General features: G+C 48.7%; 2 protein-coding genes across 4 annotated transcripts in view; one reads left to right on the forward strand and one right to left on the reverse strand.

Moving 5' to 3' along the window:
* KNOP1 (lysine rich nucleolar protein 1) overlaps positions 1–4,624 on the forward strand; it is a 46,622-nt gene extending 41,998 nt beyond the window's left edge. Inside the window, exon 4 of one of the 2 annotated variants that reach the window (XM_059154306.1) lies at positions 785–4,624. In XM_059154306.1, the coding sequence (XP_059010289.1) occupies positions 785–976 (192 nt within the window). In that variant the 3' untranslated portion in view covers positions 977–4,624. The remainder of the gene's footprint in view (positions 1–784) is intronic. The other variant, XM_059154307.1, reaches the window with a different exon arrangement.
* The window catches only part of VPS35L (VPS35 endosomal protein sorting factor like), a 118,308-nt gene that overhangs the window by 7,908 nt on the left and 84,400 nt on the right, over positions 1–26,000 (reverse strand). Inside the window, exons 27-29 of one of the 2 annotated variants that reach the window (XM_059154299.1) lie at positions 14,488–14,627; positions 4,414–4,579; positions 4,157–4,296 (exon numbers count right to left, since the gene is read on the reverse strand). In XM_059154299.1, the coding sequence (XP_059010282.1) occupies positions 4,208–4,296; positions 4,414–4,579; positions 14,488–14,627 (395 nt within the window). In that variant the 3' untranslated portion in view covers positions 4,157–4,207. Of the gene's footprint in view, positions 1–4,156; positions 4,297–4,413; positions 4,580–14,487; positions 14,628–26,000 lie in introns of those variants that run through there. The other variant, XM_059154298.1, reaches the window with a different exon arrangement.

The raw sequence follows: 26,000 nt of genomic DNA on the forward strand, positions 1-26,000 counted from the left end.
GGTTTTGGCTCAGACTGATCTGAGGGTTGTGAGATCGAGCCCTGCATTGGGCTCTGTGCTCAGCAGGGAGTCTGCTTGAGGATTTCTCTCCCTTTGCCCCTCCCCTCACGTGCACGGTCTCTCTCAAATAAGTCTTTAAAAAAACAAAATCAGAAAAATAAATGCTCTGTTACAATATTAAATACTTAAGAGAATAAAAATATATGATCTATAGTTATTAATTCCCACATATACACAATACTATTGCCATAACATACTATTAATAATTACAAGATACTATTAATTTTTTTTTTTTTTTTTTTTTAAAGATTTTATTTATTTATCAGAGAGAGAGAGAGGGGGAGAGAGCGAGCACAGGCAGACAGAATGACAGGCAGAGGCAGAGGGAGAAGCAGGCTCCCCGCCAAGCAAGGAGCCTGATGTGGGACTCGATCCCAGCACGCTGGGATCATGACCTGAGCCGAAGGCAGCTGCTTAACCAACTGAGCCACCCAGGCGTCCCAAGATACTATTAATTTTTAAAAAGTGACATAAGTATCCAGAGTAGAGCCCAGACACATGTACACATCTCTATTCCCTACTTTACAGCTGCTTAAGAACCAATTTTTTTTTATTAAAAAAATTAAATTTCATGATATCCTGTCATCAGCCCTGAACCTTCCAGAGAATGGGACAGGTCGAAGCACAAAGCAGTTAACTAATTGATAAAGTAATTTCAGATATGCCTTCTGTACATTTCTAGTTGCTATTTCACGAACAACTATTCTTGCTTTTTATTTTGAAGGCTGCCAGAAGGCCGGGAAAGCAGTACACTGAACACGTAGCTGCACGCTCCACGACACACGTACAGACACACGGACACGCGGTGTTCTCTGGCGAAGCGGCTACAAGCAGACTGCAGATACGTTGCCTACAGATAAGAACCGCTCCCCAGCAGTCTCCTTGCTCCCAGTCTCTGTCCAAAGGTGATCTCTAACCCAATTCTGAACCGCTCATGCACGGAACTGTGTCTCAACATTCAGAGGATGACAGCTGTTCTCTTAGAAGAACGTAAGAGACTGTGATTCTGGTGAAGCAGGGGGTTCGGCCTTTCACCACCACCTGAGTCTGCAGGGCGCAGAGCTGCGCCGGTGAAGGCATTTCTCACGTCTACCGCTGACGGCCGGACTAGGTCCTGGCCTGAATTCTCAGGCTGACTCCGGGTTGGAGTCTACGGTTTCTGATGAGCTCAGCACTGGAGAAGAGGGAAGGAAGGTCTAAGACCGCCCGTGGCCAACACACCCCAGGGCTTCCTCCCCAGAGGGGCCGCGGTGTGTTCAGGGCAGGCTGCTCACTTCCTCACGCACACGTGCGTGCACAATTGTGCACACGCACACTGCACCTCCTGCATGAGGGCCTGCTCTGCACCAGCTTCCAGAGTAGGAGCTGAGGACCCAGTAGGGGGGCAAGGCTGATTCGGTCCCCACCTCACAGAGCTCACGGACCACGAGGACAGGTACACTGGCAAAGAGGCAGTCACAACAGGAAGTACCGAGAGTCAGAAGGGGGCGGTACAGGGGTAGGGGACCCTAAAATCTAGGCCTGGGATGGAACTCAGGAATTAGCAAGATCAGGCTAAGCTCTACAGGTTAAATTCACTAGACGAAATGGAAAAGGGCAATGGTGCAGATGAGTTTTCCATGCTAACACTTGGTGGTGATGGATGGAGGACAGGGGAACCTTGAGAATTTGAATCTCGGAAGGTGGTCAGACCAGTGCGTACAGTGGCCCCAAGAGACCAGGTGCAGCTCTTACGAGGGCGATAAATGACATCCCTGGCAAGTGGCCACTAAGAATAGCCCAGAGTCCCTGCATCTGTCTGGTCCTGGGATCATGACCCTCAGTGTCTCAAGGGCCTGGCAGGTGGTGTGGAGCAGCCAAGGGGCTACAGTGGGTTCACGGGGGCATCCCGTGATCCAACCAGATCGACGCTGTGTGCATGTGAAGTCAACATTCGGCACACAGGCATCCTCCCCTTCTCCATCAAACACGCCCATACTCCTACAGGCTTGGGGGGGGGGGGGAAGCACTGGCGTTCTTGCTCTAGGTGGTTTCACAATGCCATCTTATTGATCAAGAAACAAAGCAGCAAAGGCATCCTTTGTAAGTGCAAAAAAGTTGTGACCCTAGTTCTTCGAAGTTCTAACCTGTGTCAACATTAAGAGGCTGCCTAGAATAAGAAAGAGAGGGGCAGCAAAGGCTCTTTTGGGCCCCCCTGGGCCTCTCTCCTACTAAGACAACTGTCAGGTCACAATTACGCGGAGTAAACACAGCTGGGCCAAGAAAAAAGGGGAAAAACCCACCCAAGCCTCCGTTTTCTTCTCTGAAAGCTAGAAATCTAAGAGGCTCCTATCAAACCTAGCCATGCTCCCTTCGCTAGCACTCCTGCCCCCAGTCTGGCTGTACGGTTGAGAGGGTGAGAGAGTTAAATGGATCTGCTCCAGAAGACGAGGGAAGAGAAGGCAGGAGACAGGAGAGGGCTTGCTTGCCCCTAACTGAGCCTGAGGTTTGCAGACGCACTGCCACATCAGTGCCTGGTCCTCCAAAGTCGCTCTACAGTTGCAAGTCCTCAGTGTGCATGTGGCAAAAAAGAGGAAATAAAAATGCCAACAAATAAAGGAAAAAGTGCTAAATCTCATTAGCCATCAAAGAAATGCAAATTACACTCATCAGAAGAGCCAAAATGACAAAGACTGACTGCACAGAGGGAACCAAGGGGACCCTCACTCATGCCTGGTGAGGGTGTCCTTTGGTACAACTATTTCGGAAGACTGTGAGACGCTATCTGCCAAAGCTGAACACAAGCAAGTCCCAAGAACAGCAACTCCCCCTGTAAGCACAGAGCCAGCAGAAATGTAACATGTCCAAGAATATTCACGGCCAGAACCAGAACCGATGGAAACATGCAAATGTTCATCAGGGAATGCATGAATTCTGGTACAGTCACATGATGGAATAGGATACAGCAATGCAAAAGGAAGAACTTCAGCAACATGGGACACAGAAAAAGCTCACAGAATAGTGAGAAGAAGCCAGACCCCAAAGAATGCATGCTCAACCATTTCATTTACCCAAGTGCGAGGCTAGAAGTCGGGAGAGTGGTGAACCGTGAGAGAGCTCACCGGAAGGGGGCACGATCAGGGTGGGCACTACTGGGGTCTGTGTGCCGTGCGATAAATCACTGGGCTTATCACAGTGATGGCACTGTGGATGTTTGTTCTACACAAAAGTCTCAGAACATATTACATACATGTATGTATGTAACATACTCTAATTCAATTAAACATTGTTATTTTTTAATCGAGGAGGCAGCCCCACAGTTCTGGTTGTTAAGTTCTACTTCCTTCACTAACTGGCCACAGGATCTTGAGTAAACTCAGCAGGGTCTCTCTGAGTCTCCCTTTATTGGAATGGAAAGTGGGGGCACAGATGCCTGTCTTACATTCTGCGATGCTTTGAGTATAGAAGGAGGCTCTGTGGAGTCTGGTGCGGTCCCCGGCATGCAGCAGGAGCTCAAGTCGTGGGAGCGGTCATCCCCCAAGACGACCAGCCTCCCTAAGTTACATCTTAACTATTAGCCCCTCAATCCCAGCAAGAGGAAGCCTCTGAATGTCGTAGGGGAAGGCTCTCCCACGAATTTGCTCCCTGAAATTTCCAAGTGTAGAGAGACAGTTGCTTAAATCCCCAAGTATGTCATGACTAGACAAAGCACTTTTAACAACAGGACCATTTTTCTGGGAAACCACTGGAACTGAGGGTCTGATAGGCAGGTAGATGCTTGGGCTCCGCAGGCAGAAGTCTGGAACTGGGACTGTCCTGTGTGTCCAGGATATGAGAAGGCCGCTTCAAACTCCTAACAGCAACTTAAAAATGGCTGCTAGCACGTGAGGGAGCAAGGCCACCTCCTTCCTTCTGAGCATCTGAACTAGGGGTTCACGGAGTCTCAGCATCACTCGGGGAACTGAGTGAAGTCCCACCTGAGGCTGAGGTCAGGGCCAGGCCAGCGAGGAAGCTCAGGCATGTGTATATTTAACCACGTTTCAAGGTTATTTATAGTGGACCAGAGAGAGCACAGATCCAAAGGAGTGCTTCTCTGAACTTCACTGGCTGTCGAAATGATTCTGGATGTTTCTTCTACATAAAATTCTCAGGCCTCTTGCTGGGGATCCTAATTGAGAAGGAGTAGGATGGGGCTCAGGAATCTGCTCAGGGAGTTCTTATTTTGGCACATGTAGGAAGGCCCCAGACTAGAAGTTCCTGGTGGGTTAAAAAAAAACTAAGTGATTAAGTAAAAGAAAACAAAACAAAACAAACTTCACTGGACCTTCCTGAACGTCAAGCTCGGGGCAGTCTGGCAGGGGGGCACCCCACTACCTTTGTCGATGTGGTAGAGGTAGGTCTCCTGGCTCATGGCGGAGAGGAGGTGCAGGACGCAGGTGTAGATGCGGATTTTATCGTCACTGCTCTCCTCCCAAGTGTAGTCCTGGATCACGTTGAGAAGCTCTCGAACAAGAAACAGGACTCCATGTTCGGGATGATCCTAGTGGAAGCCAAAAAAAAAAAAAAAAAAAAAAAAAAGGATTAATACTCCTAGAAATGAATCAGGAGGGGAGAAAACCCCAAAAACCGTGAAGACCAAAGCCCAGGTCCCTGCCGTCCGCAGCTGTGGAGGAATTACAGTGGCAGCCACTTCGCCGAGGCGAGCCGCTCGCGGGCCTGGCTCGCGAACACCGAGAAAACGGACAGACTGTTGTGAATGCCACCGATCAGCGCGGTCTGCGGAGACGAGGCTTGAGAGCCTCCCTGGGTGCAAGGAAGGAAGAAGCAAAGTCACCTGTCAGCTTAATGGCCCGTTTTCAAAATTACAGTCTCGTTCTCCCATGTGTGCAGCAGCACAAAGGCCTGCTCCTCCAACTACAAAAAGCAAGATTGCGGGTCTCGAAGCAGTGGGAACAGTGGAAGCCACCTACTTTGAGTGAAGTTCCCCACCCCCCAAATGATCCCTGTCACCACCAAAGGCACCAGCTTTAAATATAGCATTGCTCTTTAGGGCGTCAGTGACATTAACAGCTAAATCGCGGACGCTCTCTTGGGAGAGGAAAAACCCAAGAGACACTCGGAGCTGAGAGAATGGTGTTTCTCAGATGCTGAAATGAACCGGAAGAGGGTCGCGGAGGCCACAGAGCTGGAGCTGGCTTCCCTTCCGACAGGCTACCTGCGATTCTGGGTTTCTCCTCCTGAACACACCCTCCAGACCTGAACGGCCAGGGGTGAGGGCCCAGGCCCTGCCACCATCGCCACGCTGACCTGGGAGCCACACATTGTGGCTCCTGGGACCAGTGGGACACCCTCCCAGTCCGGCCAAGCCACTGCCAAACCGTGGCCCAGTGAGCGTGAGGGGATAAACACCCCAAACTTGTTCCACTCCCGCCTTCCAGTCCGCAGTCGGTCCCTGCCACTCACTGGCTGAACGGGTGAGAGAGCGGAAGGAAGCCAGCCCAGGGGACGCGGTCCCCAGGGGCCGGTCTCGCACACGGATCCCGACAGAAGTGCAGGGGACGCTACAGCAGCTCGTGCGCCAAGGTCCGGACTCCTGGCTCTGCTGTTCCTTCGGACTGAAATCCACCTGCGAGGCCTGGCCTGACCCGTTCCTCCGCGAGAGCCCTCGCCCAGGCTCCGTCACAAATCATGGTTGCATTTCCAAGAGCAGTTTTGAAGGGACTTCTTTATGGCTTCGGGGAACGGCCTGATTTGTTTCTGTCTCTCTCCCTTTCGTCCCGGCCTATAACCCCCCCGGGAGGACCAGTACTTTCATGGGTCGGAGCTGCCAGCTCGCAGCCAGGGCTGCCCGAGTGGCACAGAACACATTACAACGGGTGCACTCTCTCCACGCCTGGCGCTTACGTGGCGACAGAGACGAATAACGATCGCGAACTTTCAGTCACTATGGTAGCTTTTTAGCGTTCCAGAAAGACACTATGAGGACCAGCCCCTGATTTCACAGAGGGCAGGTGAGCCACGGAGAGGTTAGCCGGCCCCGTGTCACACCGCTGGTCCACTGAGGAACCAGGGCTCGAGCTCTGCAGTCTGGCTCCTGGGCATCAACTCCGCACCCGGAACATTCACGCCGCCCCTCTCGGACCCGACGGAGCCGGCCCGCTGCAGGGAAGCCACCCGCGTGAGCAACCATTCTCAATCCGGCGCGGAGTATGAGAAACGCTGGAACCGAGATGGGTGGGAAATCACACCTCCGAATCCCACGATACAGCAGCAACACTTCCAAGTGACAAGGACAGTGGCGGGGCGAGAGAGACTGGGTACAGCTGTTAACATCTACAGGAACTGCTGCTTGGATATCCCCGCGAGAGAGGACGCACCATGCCCTGAAGTCTGAAGGCCCCAGGCTAGAGTGATCGAGACCCCCCCAAATCCACCCCCTCCCCGCCCCCACCCCGTGCCGGGTCTGCCTTCCATTTCCAGTCCGTGGCTCACGACGGCTGTTCTTTGCTAACAGCTGTTTCTAACTGGGCTATTTTCTTCTGCTATGTGGATGTTCAAAAATACTTTTTATTTAAGGATCTGCCTTGGAAAGAAACAATAATCCGAACGTTGCAGTAAGCATTTCAACACGGCTGTCGTAACTGTAGTGGGAGCCCATGCAGCACACCTTCCCCGGGGTGGGGGAGAAGGGGGCACGCAGACATAAAGGTCTGTAACAAGCTATTTCCGTGAGCTTTCCGCTCGTAACTGAGGACGAGAGATTACTTCCAGCCTTTTGTACCAGGAAAAATTTTTCCTTAAGATATCCGTGCTTCAGGGTTTGTAACTTTTTTTTTCTTAATTGCACTTTGATGCTTCCGCACCAACAACTGAAGCAAGGCAAACACAGGTTTAAAAAAAAAAAAAAAAAAAAAAAGTAAAAGGGGCGCCGGGGTGGCTCAGTTAAGCGGCTCGCTCTTGATTTCAGCTCAGGTCATGATCTCGGGGTCCTGGGATAGAGCCCTGTGTCCGGCCCTGCACTCGGCAGGAAGTCTGATTCAGGATTTTCTCTTCCTCTGCCCCTCTCCCATCCCCTAAAATAAATAAATCTTTTTAAAAAATTAGATAAGAACAAAAGGTCCTGGATTCAACTGGCAATGTGAGCAGGGGAAGCCCCCCACAACCGGGGGTGGGGGAGGGGGGCCCTGCCTAGGCTGCCTCCCTGACAGAACAAACCCGCACTTACGAGGCAGGTCCCAAGGGACACCTGGGAGGGACTCAACTCTCTCTCTCAGCTGGACAGACAGGGGACCTGGCTTCTACTGTTCGCAATATCCCTTTGGGTCCCTGGTTCTGGTCTGCAGGAATCACTCCATTAAATGTCATTCCTTAATGGGGCGCCTGGGTGGTCCTCAGTGGGTTTACCCTCTGCCTTCGGCTCGGGTCCTGATCTCAGGGTCTTGGGATTGAGCCCTGCATCCAACTCTCTGCTCAGCGGGGAGCCTGCTTCCTCCTCTTTCTCTCTACCTGCCTCTCTGCCTACTTGTGATCTCTGTCAAATAAATAAATAAAATCTTAAAAAAAAAAACAAACAAAAAAAACCCCTGTCATTCCTTGGCAGAGGAAGGTGTATCCTAGAAATGACTAATTTTCCAGGAGCGCTAAGGTGAGAGACAGCAAAGACGCACTGAGCACAGACATCCTGGCTTTGGCTTTGACTTTCGTCTTGGCCGATGACTAGCTGGTGACCCTGGGTAAGTCACTTGCCCTCTCTCTGCCAGGGTCTGCTTCTGTGAAATGAGGACAGGAACAGGCTCGTTTGGAGGATTTGTGAACTGCCGGCTGGCTCACTGTCAGGGGTATGTAAGTGTTGACGATAAACAGTAAAAGCCCTTTAGAAAAGGAGCCAGAACACGGGATGGGGTGGGGCCTGGCACTGGGAGGAGGAGCCGGACAGGGAAAGGGGGGTGGGGACGAAGCGGGAGGGCAGGGGACAGAGGAGCATGGGTCAGGAGGCTGTCAGGAGCCAGCTGTCTGTGGAGCTACACGACTCGGGCAGGAGCCAACCCTGTCATGTGTCACCAGCTCACACCCCTGGTGGGCCCTCAGCACTGCATACACACGAGTCACCGAGGCTCTCTTCTGGCCCCTCCAATGCAGGCTGCCTTCCCACTCCAAGCTTTACCCATGCTGCCCCCTCTGCCCAGAATGCCTTCTCCTGTCCCCCGCGGCCCTCCATGACCAGTCTTCCTGTGGCTCTCAACTCTAGCGACACTTTCTTGGGACACTTCCCCTGACCTACTTCCCTTCCAACCTGGGCTCTCAGAAGTCCCTGTGTTTCTTTGTGGGACTTTATACTATTGGAGTTCCAAGTGTTTATTTGCTTAGTATCTGTCTTCCTGAGCGGAGGACGCACTCCTCTGGTTCACTCCTCAATTCCCAGATCAGCAAGTCTTTGTGGAACAGACGGGACTAACGCAGCTCGGCACTGGGACACCATATCATGCTTACGGCGGGACACTTCACAACGATGAGGAGTAGAAAAAGACACTCCCCTGCTGTGTCCCAGATGATCCGTGCCAGGACATGGATGCCAGTAATATCCACTGCCTGTGTCAACTGAATCAAAATTAGGCCTGTGAGCTGTTCCGCTGAACCCGTTCAATGAAGTCCACGGGTCCTACCAAATGTAAGAGAAATGCATCAGCTCAGTTACACAGACGACTCTGCAGGCCAGCAAGAGGCTGACCGCAGCAAATACCAAAGCAGAACGTCTCTGAACGCTCCCAAACTGGCACTGTCAGCCAGAGAGAGGGCTGGCCTGGGGAAATGTTTATTTCCGCGTTGACAAGTACCAATAAAGGGGGCCAGGTAGTTTATTTAGCCTATTCAGTCAATTTTTTTTCCAAACAAATAAAATGAGTTGAGGCCTTTTAAAAGGCTCATACACAGTTGGTAGGGACATCGACTGACGCAGCCACTGTGGGAAACAGTATGGAGGTTCCTCAGAAAATGAACACCTGGGTGGCTCAGTTGGTTGGACGACTGCCTTCGGCTCGGGTCATGATCCTGGAGTCCCGGGATCGAGTCCCGCATCGGGCTCCCAGCTCCACGGGGAGTCCGCTTCTCTCTCTGACCTTCTCCTCGCTCATGCTCTCTCTCCCTGTCTCTCTCTCAAATAAATAAAAATAAAAAATCTTAAAAAAAAAATTATTAAAAAAAAAAAAAAAAAAGAAAAGAAAATGAAACATAGAGCTGCCCTCGGATCCAGCAATGCCACCTCTGGGTATTTATCCAGAGAGCTGAAATGAGGATCTCAAAGAGACACCAGCACTCTCATGCTCACTGCAGCACTGTCCCTAATGGCCAAGGTGTGGAAGGAACCTTTAGGTTCTTTGGGGCGTGGCGCTGGGAGGAGGATGCCCATGGGTGGATGAGGAAGCTGTGACATGCGCCTCAGGACAGCGCGGTACCGGCCCCAAAGCAGACACACAGATCAATGGGACAGAACAGAGAGCCCAGAAATAGGCCCTCAACTCTATGGTCAACTCCTCTTCGCCAAAACAGGAAAGAACGTGCAATGGAAAAAAGACAGCCTCTTCAACAAATGGTGTTGGGGAGATTGGACGGCCACACGCAGAAGAATGGAACTGGACCATTTCCTTGCACCACACCCAAAAACAGACTCAAAGTGGATGAAGGACCTCAGTGTGAGGCAGGAATCCATCAAAATCCTTCAGGGGAACACAGGCAACAGCTTCTTTGACATCAGCCGCAGCAACTTCTTCCTAGCAACATCGCCCAAGGCAAGGGAAGCAAGGGCAAAAATGAACTATTGGGACTTCGTCAAGATCAAAAACTTTTGCACAGCCAAGGAAACAGTCAACAAAACCAAAAGACAACTGACAGAATGGGAGAAGATATTCACAAACGACACATCAGATGAAGGGCTAGTATCCAAAATCTATAAAGAACTTAGCAAACTCAACACCCAAAGAACAAATAATCCAATCAAGAAATGGGCAGAAGACACGAACAGACATTTCTGCAAAGAAGACATCCAGATGGCCAACAGACATGAAATAGTGCTCGGCATCATCATCACATCACATCACATCACTCGGCATCAGGCAAATACGAATCAAACCACAGTGAGATACCACCTCACACCAGTCAGAATGGCTAAAATTAACCAGCCAGGAAACAACAGATGCTGGCGAGTATGCGGAGAAAGGGAAACCCTCCTACACTGTTGGTGGGAATGCAAGCTGGTGCAGCCACTCTGGAAAACAGCATGGAGATTCCTCAAATAGTTGAAAATAGAGCTACCCTAGGACCCAGGAATGGCACTACTGGGTATTTACCCTAAAGATACAAATGTAGGGATCCGAAGGGGCACATGCATCCAAATGTTTATAGCAGCAATGTTCACAATAGCCAAACTATGGAAAGAACCTAGATGTCCATCGATAGATGAATGGATAAAGAAGATGTGCTATACACACACACACACACACACACACACACACACACACACACACACTGGAATACTATACAGCCATCAAAAGAAACAAAATCTTGGGGTGCCTGGGTGGCTCAGTGGGTTGAGGCCTCTGCCTTTGGCTCGGGTCTTGGTCCCAGGGTCCTGGGATCGAGCCCCGCATTGGGCTCTCTGCTCAGCAGGGAGCCTGCTTCTCTCCCTCTCACTCTCTGCCTACTTGTGATCTCTGTCAAATAAATGAATAAAATCTATTTAAAAAAATTAAAAATTTAAAAAAAGAAACAAAATCTTGCCACTTGCAATGGCATGGATGGAACTAGAGCGTATCATGCTGAGCGAAATAAGTCAGTCAGAGAAAGACAATTATCCTATGATCTCCCTGATATGAGGAATGTGAGAAGCAGGGCAGGGGGTTGGGGGGTAGGGAAAGAAAAAATGAAACAAGATGGGATCGGGAGGGAGACAAACCATAAGAGACTCTTAATCTCATGAAACAAACGAAGAGTTGCTGGGGGGAGGGGGGTTGGGAGAAGGGGGAGGGGTTATGGACACTGGGGAGGGTATGCGCTATGGTGAGAGCTGTGAAGTGTGTAAGCCTGAGGATTCACAGACCTGTACGCCTGGGGCAAATAATACATTATACGTTAATAAAAATAATTAAAAAAAAAGAAAATGTGATATACGAGGGATTGTTATTCAGCCTTAAAAAAGAAGGAAATGTTGTAAAATGATGCCAAGATGGATGAAACTCAGAGGCTCTCAGGCCAAGTGAAATAAGCCAACCACAGAAAGACAAATACTCATGATTCTGCTTCTATAAGGCCGTCCGCAACAATGACAGGACCAAAGGATAGGATGGTGGTGCTGGAGGTCCGGGGGGGACATCGGGAGCTACTCATCAAGGGGCTTCATGGTTCAATTAAGCAGGACGAATATTCTAGAGATCTCTGTACAATACTGAGCCTGTAGTCAGTAAGACCGTATCATACACTTAAATATGTGCTCAGAGGGTAGGTGGATCTCAGTTTAAAGGTCTTTACAACAATAAAATTAAATGCAAAAAATTAAACATTAAAAGCTGCGACATGAAAGGATATGCTGTGAACCAGGTCTAAGTGGGATACAGGGGTCGTCTCCACGCGAAAGCGCCTCACAACACACGTGCCTCAGGGGCGGCCCATCCTCGGGCCCGGGAGCCCACACAGCATTCAACCTCAGCTTTTCAGCCTGAACATCAGGCACCTCCAAGCCCGCCCGCAGTTAGCTGTGTCCCAGGGGAGGGACGGACAGCTGCTAAGGCTCAGCCTCGAGCAGATCAAGTGCACTGAAAATGTTTCACGCTCAGAGGGTGCAGGACGGGCTCGGCAGCCGCACAGACCTGGGTTCAAATCCCAACTCTGCCGCTCACCAGCTGCGCGGCCTCGGGCAAGCTGCACGGGCTCCCCAGCTCTGGGGTGACCTACGTGGGAAAGGCACAGGGAGTCCCCCCCATGCAGGAATTACACCGAGTGAGCAGGCACACTGGGGCTAGTCTTCATCTCATTATCTTTACTAAACCCCAGCAAAAGCCTGCCCGCTGACACCGGGAACAAGAAAATCCGCTGAGACCCTGGGAACATTCCCGCAAATGCCTACGGGGCCAGGAAAGCAACAGAAATGGGTTCAGTGGGTCCAGAGGTACCCACGGGAACTGCAGGGAGGGCACATGCCTCCCACCCGCCCCCCAAAATGGGGAGGCTGCTCCCAAGCTGAGGCAAAGTGGCCAGGTCGGAGAATGTAGGCCCCCCCACCGCAGGATCTGATTTTTCTAGAGGAGTCGAAAATCTGGGGTTTTCTGTGATCTACCAATTTTTAAATGTGGGTAATTCATTCCAAATGTTTTCCATCATTATGTGGCCAAAAAAGCCTGTCTGTGGGCTGGCTTCCATCCGCTGGTCATCAGTGCGCGACCCCAGGGACAGAACTTCTGGGTCCCAAAGTGCTTTCAGATCAGTTGTTTCATTCAACCTCCCAGCAGCCCTGCCAGGTGGGCATTCCGATGACATTTCATACAGGAGACGAGTGAGGCTCTGACGAGTCAGACAACTTTCCCAGAGCGACTCAGGGCTGCTGAGTCACTGGGTCAAACTGCCCTCAAGTTTCTGACTCCAAGCACAGGCTTTTGTCCAGGCTCCAGTGATTTTGAAGAAAACACCACATGCAGACGGAAAATGCAGCCCAATTAACCAATGAGTGGTGACATCCATCAGCTGGCTCCTTAGAAACTCGGATCATTGTCGGTCCCCTCACTTGACAACTGGACTACCCAAAAAAGAGAACGTGATTCCACTAAGAAAGTGATCTGGAAACAGTGGAGTCAAGCATCGAGCTCTCCCTCCTGACCACGCCATCCTCTCTCTGGAGCACTTGGGACCTCAGCTGGGACACTTGGAAACGGAGCCATCTTTTTGTCTCCTCGGCTCCTCCGAGAGACCATTCGAACGCTGGACAGTTCAGCCCCTCAAAATGCACACAGCAGTGATGGTGCGTATATTCACAGAGATGTGCAACTGTCACCATGATCAATTTTAGAACACTTGCGTCACCCCCAAAAGGCAGCCTGTACTCCTGAGAGCAGAGTTACTTCCTGTCAAAGTGGTCCTAGGACCGTCCAGCCCTGACTTACTCAGGGGCTTTCAAAAATGCTGACTCAGGCTGTGAAGTGTGTAAACCTGGCAATTCACAGGCCTGTACCCCTGGGGGCTAACAATACATTATATGTTAATAAAAAAATAAAAATTATATTAAAAAAATGCTGACTCAGGGGCCAATCCCAACCTCTTGAGTGAGCCTTTCTGGAATGGGGTTCCCAAGAATGTCTATTTTAACAAGGATTCCGGATTCCTACATACATGTGGCTCTACCAGGAGCCAGTCTGTTTCGTGCCTGGCCCTGTCTCAGCCTGGTGAAGGCCATGGGCTCCTCAGAATACAGTTTTCTAATGAAGAAAATAAAATATGTAAGACGACAAAGGAAACCAATTATGCTAAAATATACTTGTCAAAATATTTTTCAACGTATTTGTCATATCGTGTTCTATTACTTCCTGGTAAAGACATTAAATTAGCCATCGTCTGAAATGGGCCACACCTGAAATGTGATATGAACATGTGGCTGATTCCTCTGGTGACAAAGTCCCAGCTATGTCACTACTACTGGGGCTTGCTGCCTCCATAGCTCACAGCGGAGCCAACGGCTACGTTTATTCACTGAGATTTGTAAAAACGAGAACTTTTTTCTTCTCATCTTAAATCACGGTTGCCCCTGCCAGACCCTCAGGGAGTACGCAGACCCCAAGTAAGAACCCCTGCCAGAGTGCGGGTCCTGGCACTGCGTCTGGAGAGAAGCCTTGATTCCTGCCAGCCCAAGACTCACTGCTCGGCAGTACGCCCCGCAAGAAACCCCAGCACGCTTCCAACAGCGTCCCCTTGGACCCCGGCGACCTTGTTTTGGTTTCTAGTACTTGCTGCCAAAAGACCGTCACCATCACCTTTTAAGGGGCCGAGTGTGTGCCCGCTGTTCTCATCACATAGACAGACCTACTCCCTTAATCCTCCCAACAACCCAGAGATGGAGACACGATCACTAATCCCATTTCCCAGATGAGAAGACGGCAGCCCTGTCATGTGACACAATCACCCGAGCCTGCAGAGCTGGAAGGTGCAGGAGCCGGGATTCTAACCTCAGCATCTCGGTCCCCAGACCTGAGCCCTTAACCAGGAAGTGGCACCCCAGACCGCCTGGAGAACCACAACTAATACACCCAGGACACAAAATGAACGGAAAATACACCGAGTAATTCAGGGGCACCTCACTGGCTTGGTCAACAGAGCATGTCGGATCTTGGGATCATGAGCCCTGTTTTGGGGGAAGAGGTAGAAAGCCGATCAAAGAAGGACATCACCTATAGCTCTTCTGGCGAAACGTACCGGAACTATTAATAACGTAGAAAAGAAATTGCAGAGGAATTCCAGAAGGAAGGATTCCGACGGTCGCATCTTCCCATCAATATTGATCATCTTGGGAACTTCTGGAATAAGGCTTATGGCGGCTTTGAAAAAGGCATCAGCTGGAAGACAGAAGAAAAGTCCATGTATGAGAACTCTGAAACATTCAGGTTCTGTATTCTTCTTCTCCGGGCCTGCAGGCCCGTCCTGAGAGTTCCGTGGAAGTCAGGCCACGCGGAGGGCCCCACACAGCAGGCAGGTCCTACAAGAGGGTTTCTGCAACCTTAACTGACTTGTTGAACATTCAGCTGAGAGGGCACTGCTGTCCCCTCCCAAATCCCCCTCTCTCCTTCCCCCCTCACTGAGCAGCTCAGCTCAAAGAACCACAAATGGGCTTTAATAACGAAGTGAAATAAGCAAGTGGCAAATTTTTACAGAAGTCACAGCTGCGGGGACTGAGGGCTCAATCTGGACTGGTTCCCAGAAGCCTCCTGTGCCCCGCGTGCGAAAGCACAGCCCCGGGGCCCAGTTCCCAGATGGGAAGCAAGATGTGGAAGGACAAGTGCCCGGTCCTACATCAGCGTCCTGGGTACACCGAGGTTCCCATCCTGGAGGCAGAGCGGGGCGCCGACTCCGGGCTCTGTCTACACTAGCACGCCCTGGATTTGTTAAAGAAATAACTGAGACATCTGAAGCAATCCACACATGGACACACACACACATACGTGCACACACACATGCACACACAGGCACGCGCACGCAGCTTTAGAGATTTCTGACGAGGTGAATCATTCCAGAGAATCACTTGGGAGATGAAGTTATTTATTTATTTCTTGTTTAAAGATTTTATTTATCCATTTGACAGGCAGAGATCACAAGTAGGCAGAGAGGCAGGCAGAGAGAGAGGGGGAAGCAGATGCGGGGCTCGATCCCAGGACCCTGAGATCATGACCCGAGCTGAAGGCAGAGGCTTTAACCCACTGAGCCACCCAGGCGCCCCAGGGAGATGAAGATGTTTTTAAAAATATTTAGTATACCGTCAAACCAGAAGACCTCAAAGGATGAGAGAAAGCAAGGCAAGGAGAGAGGAAGCAGAGAGCGGGGTGGAAAGTGGAGGAGCCAGGGGGGAGGCAGGAACAGGAGGGCAGAGAGAGGAAGGGCTGGAGGTGGGGGCTGAGGGAGGCAGAAAGAGTTCTTTCTAGAACTGCCAAAGCATTCACCATGAGAAAAAGCCTCAAGGACAAAACAGACCGAACATCGACCTGACAAGAGAAATCTTAAACTACCCAATAAGATCAAACGTTTGCATGGTCCAAATAAATACACTTCCACGGCGAAACGACTTCCAACGATGCGGAGAGGACACGGCGCTGGCACACAGCATCCTGAACTCCCACCGGAACCCCACGCAGCACCCCAGAGCGGCACATGCGGCAACAAACGCCTCCCTCCTGGCACCAAGACCTGTGCTTAATGAGAAGAGTCTGCGTCTACAGCCAGGGGCGGTAGAAAGGTCTTCCTTCTTCAAAGCAAAAAAAAAAAAAAAAAAAAAAAAAAAAGACAACAACAAAAGCAAAGGCAGCTCTCTCAGAGCTTTCCAGAAACTTCCTTCCCAAGCTGTCTCTCCCAAATGGAACTCACACACCTACCACATTCACCAGGCGGTGAACAGGCACTGTGAGCACAGAGAAGGGGGAAGAGTCAACATCGGTGTGCGACGGACGTGATTATGGGACTTAACACCTACTTACTCAGAGCCTGTTGTGTCCTTTGGTCCTGGGGGGTGGGGAGACACGAAGCAGCCAACATCGATCTTGCTGGACAGAAAGAGATTAGATAAAGGACCTCTGGGAAAAGACACCTGACACCGACTCTGGCAGACAGACGCAGAGGCTGCAGGTTCTCCTGTCGCAGGTACCAAGAGGAGTAAAAGGCAGCATTCGAGGGAACCATGGAGACTCCTAGGCCCTGCCGTCAAGTAGTCTGTATTCTTAGTCCTCGACTGTCCTATGGGGAAGGCGCAATGATTTCCGTGTCCACATCCCACATGAGGAAACAGGCTCAGAAAGTGAGTGGCCAGGTTCAAGTAGCCCAGGGTCGGTCAAGTCCATCATGCACACTAAGCAATACAATCAAATTGGCATAAAAAAAAAAATATATATATATATACATATATACATATATATATATATGTATATATATATATATTTTTTTTTATGCCAATTTGATTGTATTGCTTAGTGTGCATATATATACATATATATATACATATATATATATACGTATATATATATGTATATACATATATATATATATATACATATATATATATGAGCCTGCAAATCATCGATCTGATAGGGGGTTTATATCTAGAAAACATGAAGACATTCTCCAGCAACAGCAGAACAGGTAACCTGATTAACGATGGGCAAAGGACCCAAACAGACATTTCTCCAAAGAAAACAGTCAAGTAGGTCAACAAGCAGGTGAACGGATGCCCAACATCAATGATTATTAGAAACATGCGAATCAAAGCCACAGTGAGATTTCATCCCTGGGAGACAACAGGACGGGCACCGTGGAAAACCGAGTGCTGGCGGAGATGTGGAGAAACTGGAATGCTGGCGCCCCACTGGTGGGAGCGTGAAACTGCGCAGCCGCTGTAGGAAATGGTTTGGAGGCTCCTTAGGAAGTGGACACAGATTTAGCACCTGCCCCCGCAGTTCCACGTCCAAGGGGGTACCCTCCAAAGAAATGAAAGCAGGGACTCCAACAGGCATGTGTACAAGAGCGCTCACGGAAGCACTAGTCACAAGAGCCAAAGGGCAGCAACAACCCTAATGTCCACCAGCGGATGGACAGAGAAGCAAGCCACGAACAGCGTTCAGCCTGAAAAGGAAGGAAATTCTGACCCGGGCTCCGACATGCACGCACTGGAAACCATCATGCTGAATGAAATAGGTCACACAAGGGGACACACGCATAGGATTGCGCTTCTGGGAGGCAGAGTCGAGTTCGTAGAGCAGAAAGCAGAATGGGGAGAGGGAAATAGTCACTGTTTCATGGATGTGCTTTTCAGTCGGTTTGGGATGATGAAAACGTTCTGGAAATGGATAGGGGTGAGGGCTGTCCAGCACTGCCAGTGCACCTGAAGCCAGGGAACTGCACGCTGAGAACTGCTTACCGTGATGCGCTTCACGACACTGAGATGTAACCTCACTACACGAAAAAGAAACAGAGCCGAATCCACCACGGACGCTACCCCCTTTAAGCTCAGGCAGGCCTGGACCCCACCGGGTCTGGCTCTCTTCCTTCTGCGGGAAAAGCTCTCTGTCCCCATGGCTCTATAGGAATTGCTTTCGGATGAAAACATGAAGTCCATAATGTACGAGGTGAAGAGCCTCTCTTAGCGGAAACGAAAATTCTGCTCAGAACAACTTGAAAGGCCGTTTATTTATTCTATTTATGTGTTTGTTACCAAGTGGCCCCGAGAAAAGTGCCTATTATTATGCCTCATTAAAGGGAGAGCAGCTTTGCGCCCGGCGCTCTGTTCCTCGCGAATGCCCCCACTCGGTTCCCATTGCAAAGGAGAGGGCTAAAATAAACAGTTATTTAGGGGCTGGGGCAGGCAATGTTCCAGACTGTTCCAAAGCAGATTTTTGTTTCTATCCTCAGAAGACTTACTCCACATATAAAATCTTATCTAGGAGACTTCTCAATTCTGACTTAGTAATTAGGGCTCCAATCCTACTGTATGTGAAAACAGTTTTTCCTCCCGGAGTTCAGAATAACCTCATCAATACTGTAGAACACTTTTGTGGCTATTAAAAGCCCTGGAAGACAATCCAAGATAAAATGGGCTAGATGTGCTTTTTTTTTTTTTTTTTTTTTTTAAAGATTTATCTATTTATTTTATTTTATTTTATTTATTTTATTTTTTTTTTTTAAAGATTTTATTTATTTATTTGACAGAGAGAAATCACAAGTAGATGGAGAGGCAGGCAGAGAGAGAGAGAGGGAAGCAGGCTCCCCGCTGAGCAGAGAGCCCGATGCGGGCCTCGATCCCAGGACCCTGAGATCATGACCTGAGCCGAAGGCAGCGGCTTAACCCACTGAGCCACCCAGGCGCCCTATCTATTTATTTTAGAGAGAGAGTACACGCAAGCAGAGGGGAGGGGGCAGCGGGGAGGGTACAGAAAGAAGGAAAGGGAGGGGAGATAGAAAGAGAGAGCATGCACACGCATTCAGCAGACCCCCAGCTAAGCGCAGAGCCAGACACCGAGCTCGATCAAGAGTCAGATGCTTAACCGACTGAGCCACCCAGGCGCCCTAGTTTTGTTTCCAAGACCTACACAAAAAGGAGAAATCAGATTCCCATCCACAAAGACTATTATTCATTCCTGTTTCACTGGGGAAAGGAAAAAGCAGGTATACGGACCAGCTTCTCCACGCTGTATCTTTTTCTACCTGAATCTTCTGAGGTTTCATGAAGAACCACCAGGCTTCTTTTCCACAATCCACTTACAAAAAAAAAAAGAAGAAAAGAAAAGAAAAGAAAAGAAAAGAAAAGAAAAGAAAAGAAAAAGAAAAAGAAAAAGAAAAAGAAAAAGAAAAAGAAAAAGAAAAAGAAAAAGAAAAAGAAAAAGAAAAAGAAAAAGAAAAAGAAAAAGAAAAAGAAAAAGAAAAAGAAAAAGAAAAAGAAAAAGAAAAAGAAAAAGAAAAAGAAAAAGAAAAAGAAAAAGAAAAAGAAAAAGAAAAAGAAAAAGAAAAAGAAAAAGAAAAAGAAAAAGAAAAAGAAAAAGAAAAAGAAAAAGAAAAAGAAAAAGAAAAAGAAAAAGAAAAAGAAAAAGAAAAAGAAAAAGAAAAAGAAAAAGAAAAAGAAAAAGAAAAAGAAAAAGAAAAAGAAAAAGAAAAAGAAAAAGAAAAAGAAAAAGAAAAAGAAAAAGAAAAAGAAAAAGAAAAAGAAAAAGAAAAAGAAAAAGAAAAAGAAAAAGAAAAAGAAAAAGAAAAAGAAAAAGAAAAAGAAAAAGAAAAAGAAAAAGAAAAAGAAAAAGAAAAAGAAAAAGAAAAAGAAAAAGAAAAAGAAAAAGAAAAAGAAAAAGAAAAAGAAAAAGAAAAGAAAAAGAAAAAGAAAAAGAAAAGAAAAGAAAAGAAAAAGATGCCACCCAGACCTGGCTGGCCCCACCCGAGCACTGCTTCTGTTGGAGACCCTTCTTGGGGTGCTGACCCTCTGCAGAACGGTGTTCTGCTGTTTGCTGCGCAGGGATCAATGTGTCCTCCAGCACCGTGGGCTACTGGCAGAGGGTAGACCCAGCCACCATCCGGGCTCACAGGAAGAGGGACTGCGCTCCCCTCAGAGCCAGTTTCCTAACACTCCTTTGTTGTAAGAATCATCAGACGCCTTGCAAAAAATATAGGTTCCCAGGCTCACTATCGCCAATGGGATGGTTTCATGGTACAGTCACTCTGCAGGACGTGGCAGCTCCTCCCACTGTGCGTGGCTGCTACCTACACGCACATCCGGGCTCTGGTAGGACGAACCTCGAAACTGGGATGCGAAGTGAAAGGGGTCGATCGCAAAAAGACCTGTATTGTAAGACTGCATTTTTAGGAAATAGTAAGCAGAGGCAAATCCAGAAACACAAAGCAGATTGGAACCGGCCTGGACTTGGAAGAAGGGGAACACGGAGTGACTATTTAAGGGATCTAGGGTTTCCTTTTGGGGTGGTGAAATTGTTCTGGAATTAGTGGCAACTGCTGCACAACTCTGGGAATGCCCTAAAGCCGGATCAATTATACACTTAGTAGAAGGATGGATTTTATAATACATGAATCAATCAGTTCTCACTAAGCGGTCATTTATACGAATTTATATGAATCCCCAGGTGCCACCTTACATGTATTAAACTACACCATACAAGACAGAAATTTGGAAATCAGAGGGCACCTGGGGTGGCTCAGTGGGTTAAAGCCTCTGCCTTTGGCTCAGGTCACGATCCCAGGGTCCTGGAATCGAGCCCTGCATCAGGCTCTCTGCTCTGCAGGGAGCCTGCCTCCCTGCCTACTGTGATCTCTGTATGTCAAATAAATAAAAATATTTAAAAAAAAAAAAAAAAAGGAAGGGAGGAAACATTACTGGTGACTTTTATTTTGAGGCTTTTTACATTAAGTTGTACCTTCCTTTGTGAGAATTTTTTCAAATGAGCACGAGGTAACATTTTTTAAAAATAAAAATCATTAAGAAATAAAAATAATGTCCAGGTCCGTCTGTTTTTCAACTGTTTTTCAATGATTAACAGGATAGTACCCCAGTCACCCTCCGTTCGAGAGGACATAAACTCAGACTGGAACTGTCACGTCTGAGAGTAAGGTCATTCTTGTATCCCTGGTGTTGTCATAGCAAAACTGGACTCAGTACATGAATCGTAAGAGACAGTCAAGAAGCGATAACCCACCTTCAGAGGCGGTGTTTGGTTTTTTTCAAGAACCCATTAGCTCAGGGCTAACGGAAATCTTTACTATTCTTCGGAGTCATAAACTCCCAGGGTTAAAGGAGAGCTCAGAAACAATTTGCTGCACTCCCAAAGAGACCTCAGAGAAATCACGTGCCTTCCTGGACAACGGAGACGGAGAGCTCCGAGGCCAGGGAGCTCTAGGAAAGGCATCATCATAATGTCTTAGGACAAGACGTCACAAGGGGGTGAATGAGTCCCCTCGCATCCCCTGAATCTACTGGATTAAATCGAGATTCTGGCTCTACTCTCTCGAGTTCTATCAGCACTACTGAAGCAACGTGGGACATGGCCCACGACACCTCAAACTTTGTACTTTGGATTTAATGTTAATGTCACCCCTAAATTCGTCTACTGAAATCCTACCTGCTCCTCAAAATGGTATTAGAAGATGGGACTTCGTAGTGGTGAGATCATGGGGGTGGAGCCCTCATGAACGGGATTAGTGCCCTTGTAAGAAAGGCCCCAGAGAACGTTCTCACCCCTTCCACACACGAGCACACAGTGAGAAGATGGCAGTCTATGAACCAACGAGTCCTCACCAGACACTGAATCTGCTCTGGCTTCATCTGGGAATTATAGCCTCCTGAACTGTGAGCAACATGTGTCCATCACTGAAGCCACGCAGTCTATGGGGTTTCTGTTATGGCGGGCTGAACCGTCTGTCATCAGGATGCACCACCACCAAGGGGGAGTGGGGGGAGTGCCTTCCAGTAAAGCCTCGTGGTCCAAATGGCCGAGTTCTTACCAACAGAGATTTAATGCTGCTTCTTTTTTTTTTTTTTTTTTTTTAAGATTTATTTATTTATTTATTTGACAGAGAGAAATCACAAGTAGATGGAGAGGCAGGCAGCGAGAGAGAGAGAGGGAAGCAGGCTCCCTGCCGAGCAGAGAGCCCGATGCGGGACTCGATCCCAGGACCCTGAGATCATGACCCGAGCCGAAGGCAGCGGCTTAACCCACTGAGCCACCCAGGCGCCCCTAATGCTGCTTCTTACTAAAGCGTGTTTCCGAAATGGACTGTTATTAGAGCGGTTAAGCTGGAGGATTTAAGGGGCCGTTATTTTTCTAATATATACACAGGGTAAGATTTTTTAAAATATCATATTTTAAAAATATGAGTGCCTAGAAACAAGTACATACTTCATCCACGAATGCTTACTGGTTATCAGTGATGGCTGAATCTAACCTTGGTCCTGCCCTCTGCTTTATGCAGAAGGTCCCCCTCAATTCATGGAGTATCGACGCATTGTGAAAAGTCCACTGTGGTCCCAGAAATGACTTCTCAGTTCCCATGAGCCGTCCACATACCTGACTCCTGTCTTTGGGGTAATGCACGGTCGACACACTTTTTTCAAATCCCCGCGGCGGCTCACGGGAGACCGTGAAGGTGTCTCTGTGGAGATTAGGTCCGGAGTTCCCCCGAGCAGAAAGGAAGAAGTCTCTCTCTCATCTAAATCCTGGTTCTCTGTTTTCTACATAAGCTTAGCAGACATTCAGTCTCTAATAATTGGCCGCCGGCAACCACAGGCACCCAGGGCCAGAAATCACACTTTGTATCGTGGTTGACAGGAGCTACCGTAACCTCGTGGAAGCCCGGGGGTAGAAAGAGCATGGGAAGTCCCATGGGGCCACTTATGAGCTGGACCCTCCTGGGCCAGCCCTGTGACACTCTGGAACCTTAGCCTTATCATCTGCAAAACGAACACAAACGACCTAGCAAACGCCACGTGCCGAGTGGGACTAGAACGGCTTTGCCACGGGTTCGGGTCTCGCCCCAAACCATCCTCCGAACTTCATCTCCTGTTCGTTGCTTCTAGATGCGCTGTGCTTCCAGCCACCAAGCCTCTGCCCCCACGGCTGCCTCAGCCTTCTGCCTCATTTGAGCGTAGAGACGTCCTCCCGTTGAGGCTCTTCAATGCCACCTTTTATGAAGTTTTTTCTTTTCTTTTCTTTCTTTCTTTCTTTTTTTTTTTTTTTGCTCTCCCAAGCCAAGTGTCCTCTCTCTCTCTCCAATTCTCTTGCACGTTTTAGGAACATCTTGCACGACGTCTATCAGCAGCTGCCTTGTCTACGTGTAAACCGACAGGCCCTCCCCTACGAGCATGCCGTCTCTTTAAGTACCTTCCTGTTTGGCGCAAGGCTGGGCACGGTGGCTTTTGCATTAAAAAATGGCCAAGAAATGCTGGCAGGAGGAGGCGTATTGGAGACATTTACTAACATAAAGAGTTGCGCACACTTACGGGGGGGTCTCCCCTGCTCCTTTTCTGTGGGTTCTATCCATCCCAGGCCCTAATACTCCCTAAGGGAGATGGACCATGCATGTTGGGACCACGCATGTGCGTGACAAGCTTCATGCCCCCTGCCCACCGGTGAACTCTGCTCTGTCTCTGATCACCAGAGAGGCCGCGAGGTCTGGAGAAAACAGTCATACTGGATGTATCCTTCAGAAGACGGTCTGCCAATGGAACTGGTAAATACAACCTTGAGCACGGACCCCAGAGACTTGGTAAGTGGATGGAGGCCATTTTTCTTCATCGCAAGCCACTTGTTACTCTCCAGGAGGAGGATAAAATATTCTCTCCTCCTCCACACTACTGTCCCAGCCTCCTCCGATGGCAGTGATGGTCCACGGTGGCTGGTGGCTGTCACCACACTCAGCAGGCCGTGGCCTCCCTCTCCTCCGTGCTGCTTCAAGGTCCTCATGGATTGAACCAGCACAACAGCTTCTTTCAACAGGTCTATGCACGTCGGCCTCTGTTTGAATCTCACCTACTTTCTTTTATCTAAGACTATGAAAATAAAGTATTTATTTTTACTTTTCTTAAAGATGTTATCCATTTGAGAGAGAGAGAGAGAGAGACAGGGGAGAGGGAGAAGCAGGCTTCCTGCCAAGTAGGAAGCCTGATGCAGGGCTCGATCCCAGGACCCCGGGATCATGACCTAAGCCGAAGGCAGACGCTTAACCGAATGAGCCACCCAGGTTCCCCAAGTATTTAAAACCTACTACAGGACTTGCTTCCGAATAGCAGGGTTCCTTAGGAATTATGTCCATAAAATGAGAGCATTTGTACCATTTTATATATACGTATGGATATTATTAGGAATTATCAACCATTATTATTGTGTGATTACCACTCGTTCATTCAACATTTCCTGAGCACCCACATGGTAGGCATATGTTGGACAAGATAGGTAAGATTTCATGGAGCAGATAGTCTTGCAGTGGAGGAAAGCAGACGATTATTCACATATTTGCTTGTTAAGTAACACCAGGGGTTAAATCTAATGAGGACAAAGTGCCAGTATCAGGATAACACACCTTTTTTTTTTTTTTTTTTTTTTAAATTTTTTCCTTATTTATTTGACAGAGAGGGATCACAAGTAGGCAGAGAGAAAGGGGAAAGCAGGCTCCCCACCGAGCAGAGAGCCTGATGCGGGGCTTGATCCCAGGACCCTGAGATCATGACCCGAGCTGAAGGCAGAGGCCAAAACCACTGAGCCACCCAGGTGACCCAGGGTAACACATCTTATAAAATAATCCAACTTAACTCAGTTTGTTTGGGGGTTGAGAGGCCAAGGATGGTATCCTTTAAAAGGGGGCTTGTGAGCTAAGCTCTGAAGGATGAAATTGCAAAAAAACAAATAAAAGAAAGGAAAATTCAAAGGGAGGGGAGAGAGAATTCTGGAAAGCACTATTATTAATGAAAAGACTAAAACTACTCTGCTTGAATTGTGTTCTCTCTCATTCTGTCTTTGGAGGAAGCCCAGTTCTCGTTTGTTTGTTTGCTTTCCAGGGTAAGTCAGTAGGGTTCATCTTTAAAAGAACAATCAGCTTTCCTGTCATTTCTCAAGGTTTTGCAGATGAGAAGTTTGCTCTCGGAACCCCGAAACCACAGAGCTATCATAGTATGCAGAGCACCACAGCGTACTTCTGTCTTCTGAGAGACAATTAGATGAGGTCGGTATTTACTGAGCAGCTACTGGGTGCCAGGTGAGCCAAGTTCTCGAAGTACGTTCTCCCGTGCAATCTGCGACAGACAGTTGCCACAGCTGAGATCTCCACTTGACAGATGAGGAAACTGAGGCACGCAAGGGCCAACTTGTCTGAGTGTGTAAGCGGCAGAGTCAGGATTAGGGGACCTGAAAGTCACCATCAGTGAGGGACGCATCCCAACATCCTGCTGTTGGCCAAACACCACGGGCTTTCACACCTCCCGTGCCTTTGCTCAAGCTCTTTCCCCCACTTGGAATGCCAGTGGGTCCTGCTTCCCTCCCTGCTCCTCCCAATTAACATGCGCTCCCCTTTGAAGACCAGCTCCAACAACACCTCCGCTATAAAACACCCTCCTTTCTCAGATTAGAAATCAGAAAGATAAAGGAACAAAGCCAAAAATAAAGGGCCAAAGAATCTGTTCTTGCTCTGACCTGGTAATAATCTTCTAGAAAGAACCACTCGCAAACAAGAGCAAGAACTTATCCAGAGACCCGGTTGAAAGAAAAGGTCCACGGGCGTCTCCAGGCAAGAAGCACGAGTCTTCTGTTTCTCCCTACTACTGGGGGCACTGGCTGGCTTTGAACAACCCTGGCCCACCGGCAATCCACTCCACGGGCTACACCGGTATGACCAAAGGACCAGAACTGGGCCTCCCTTATAAAAGCCTTCGTCAGCATCCTACACGGGGCTGGCTGAGAGTTCAGCGGGAGTTTAACATGAGGCTGGACCCAGTCCCCGCAAAGCCACTGTCCGACACAGAAGATACAACTGAGGCTGAATTGGGGAGACCAGAAAATGATTTGGGGGGGGAGGACTGGTTTATTACTATTTTTTAAGATTTTATCTTATAGAGTGAGAGAAAGAACATGATGGGGAGCAGCAGAGGGAGAGGGAGAAGCAGACTCGCCGCTGAGCAAGAGAGCCCGATGCAGGGGCTTGATCCCAGGACGCTGGGATCATGACCTGAGCCGAAGCCAGATGCTTAA

The sequence above is a fragment of the Mustela lutreola genome, chromosome 17, assembly GCF_030435805.1.
Source record: "Mustela lutreola isolate mMusLut2 chromosome 17, mMusLut2.pri, whole genome shotgun sequence".
NCBI classification, from domain to species: Eukaryota; Metazoa; Chordata; class Mammalia; order Carnivora; family Mustelidae; genus Mustela; species Mustela lutreola.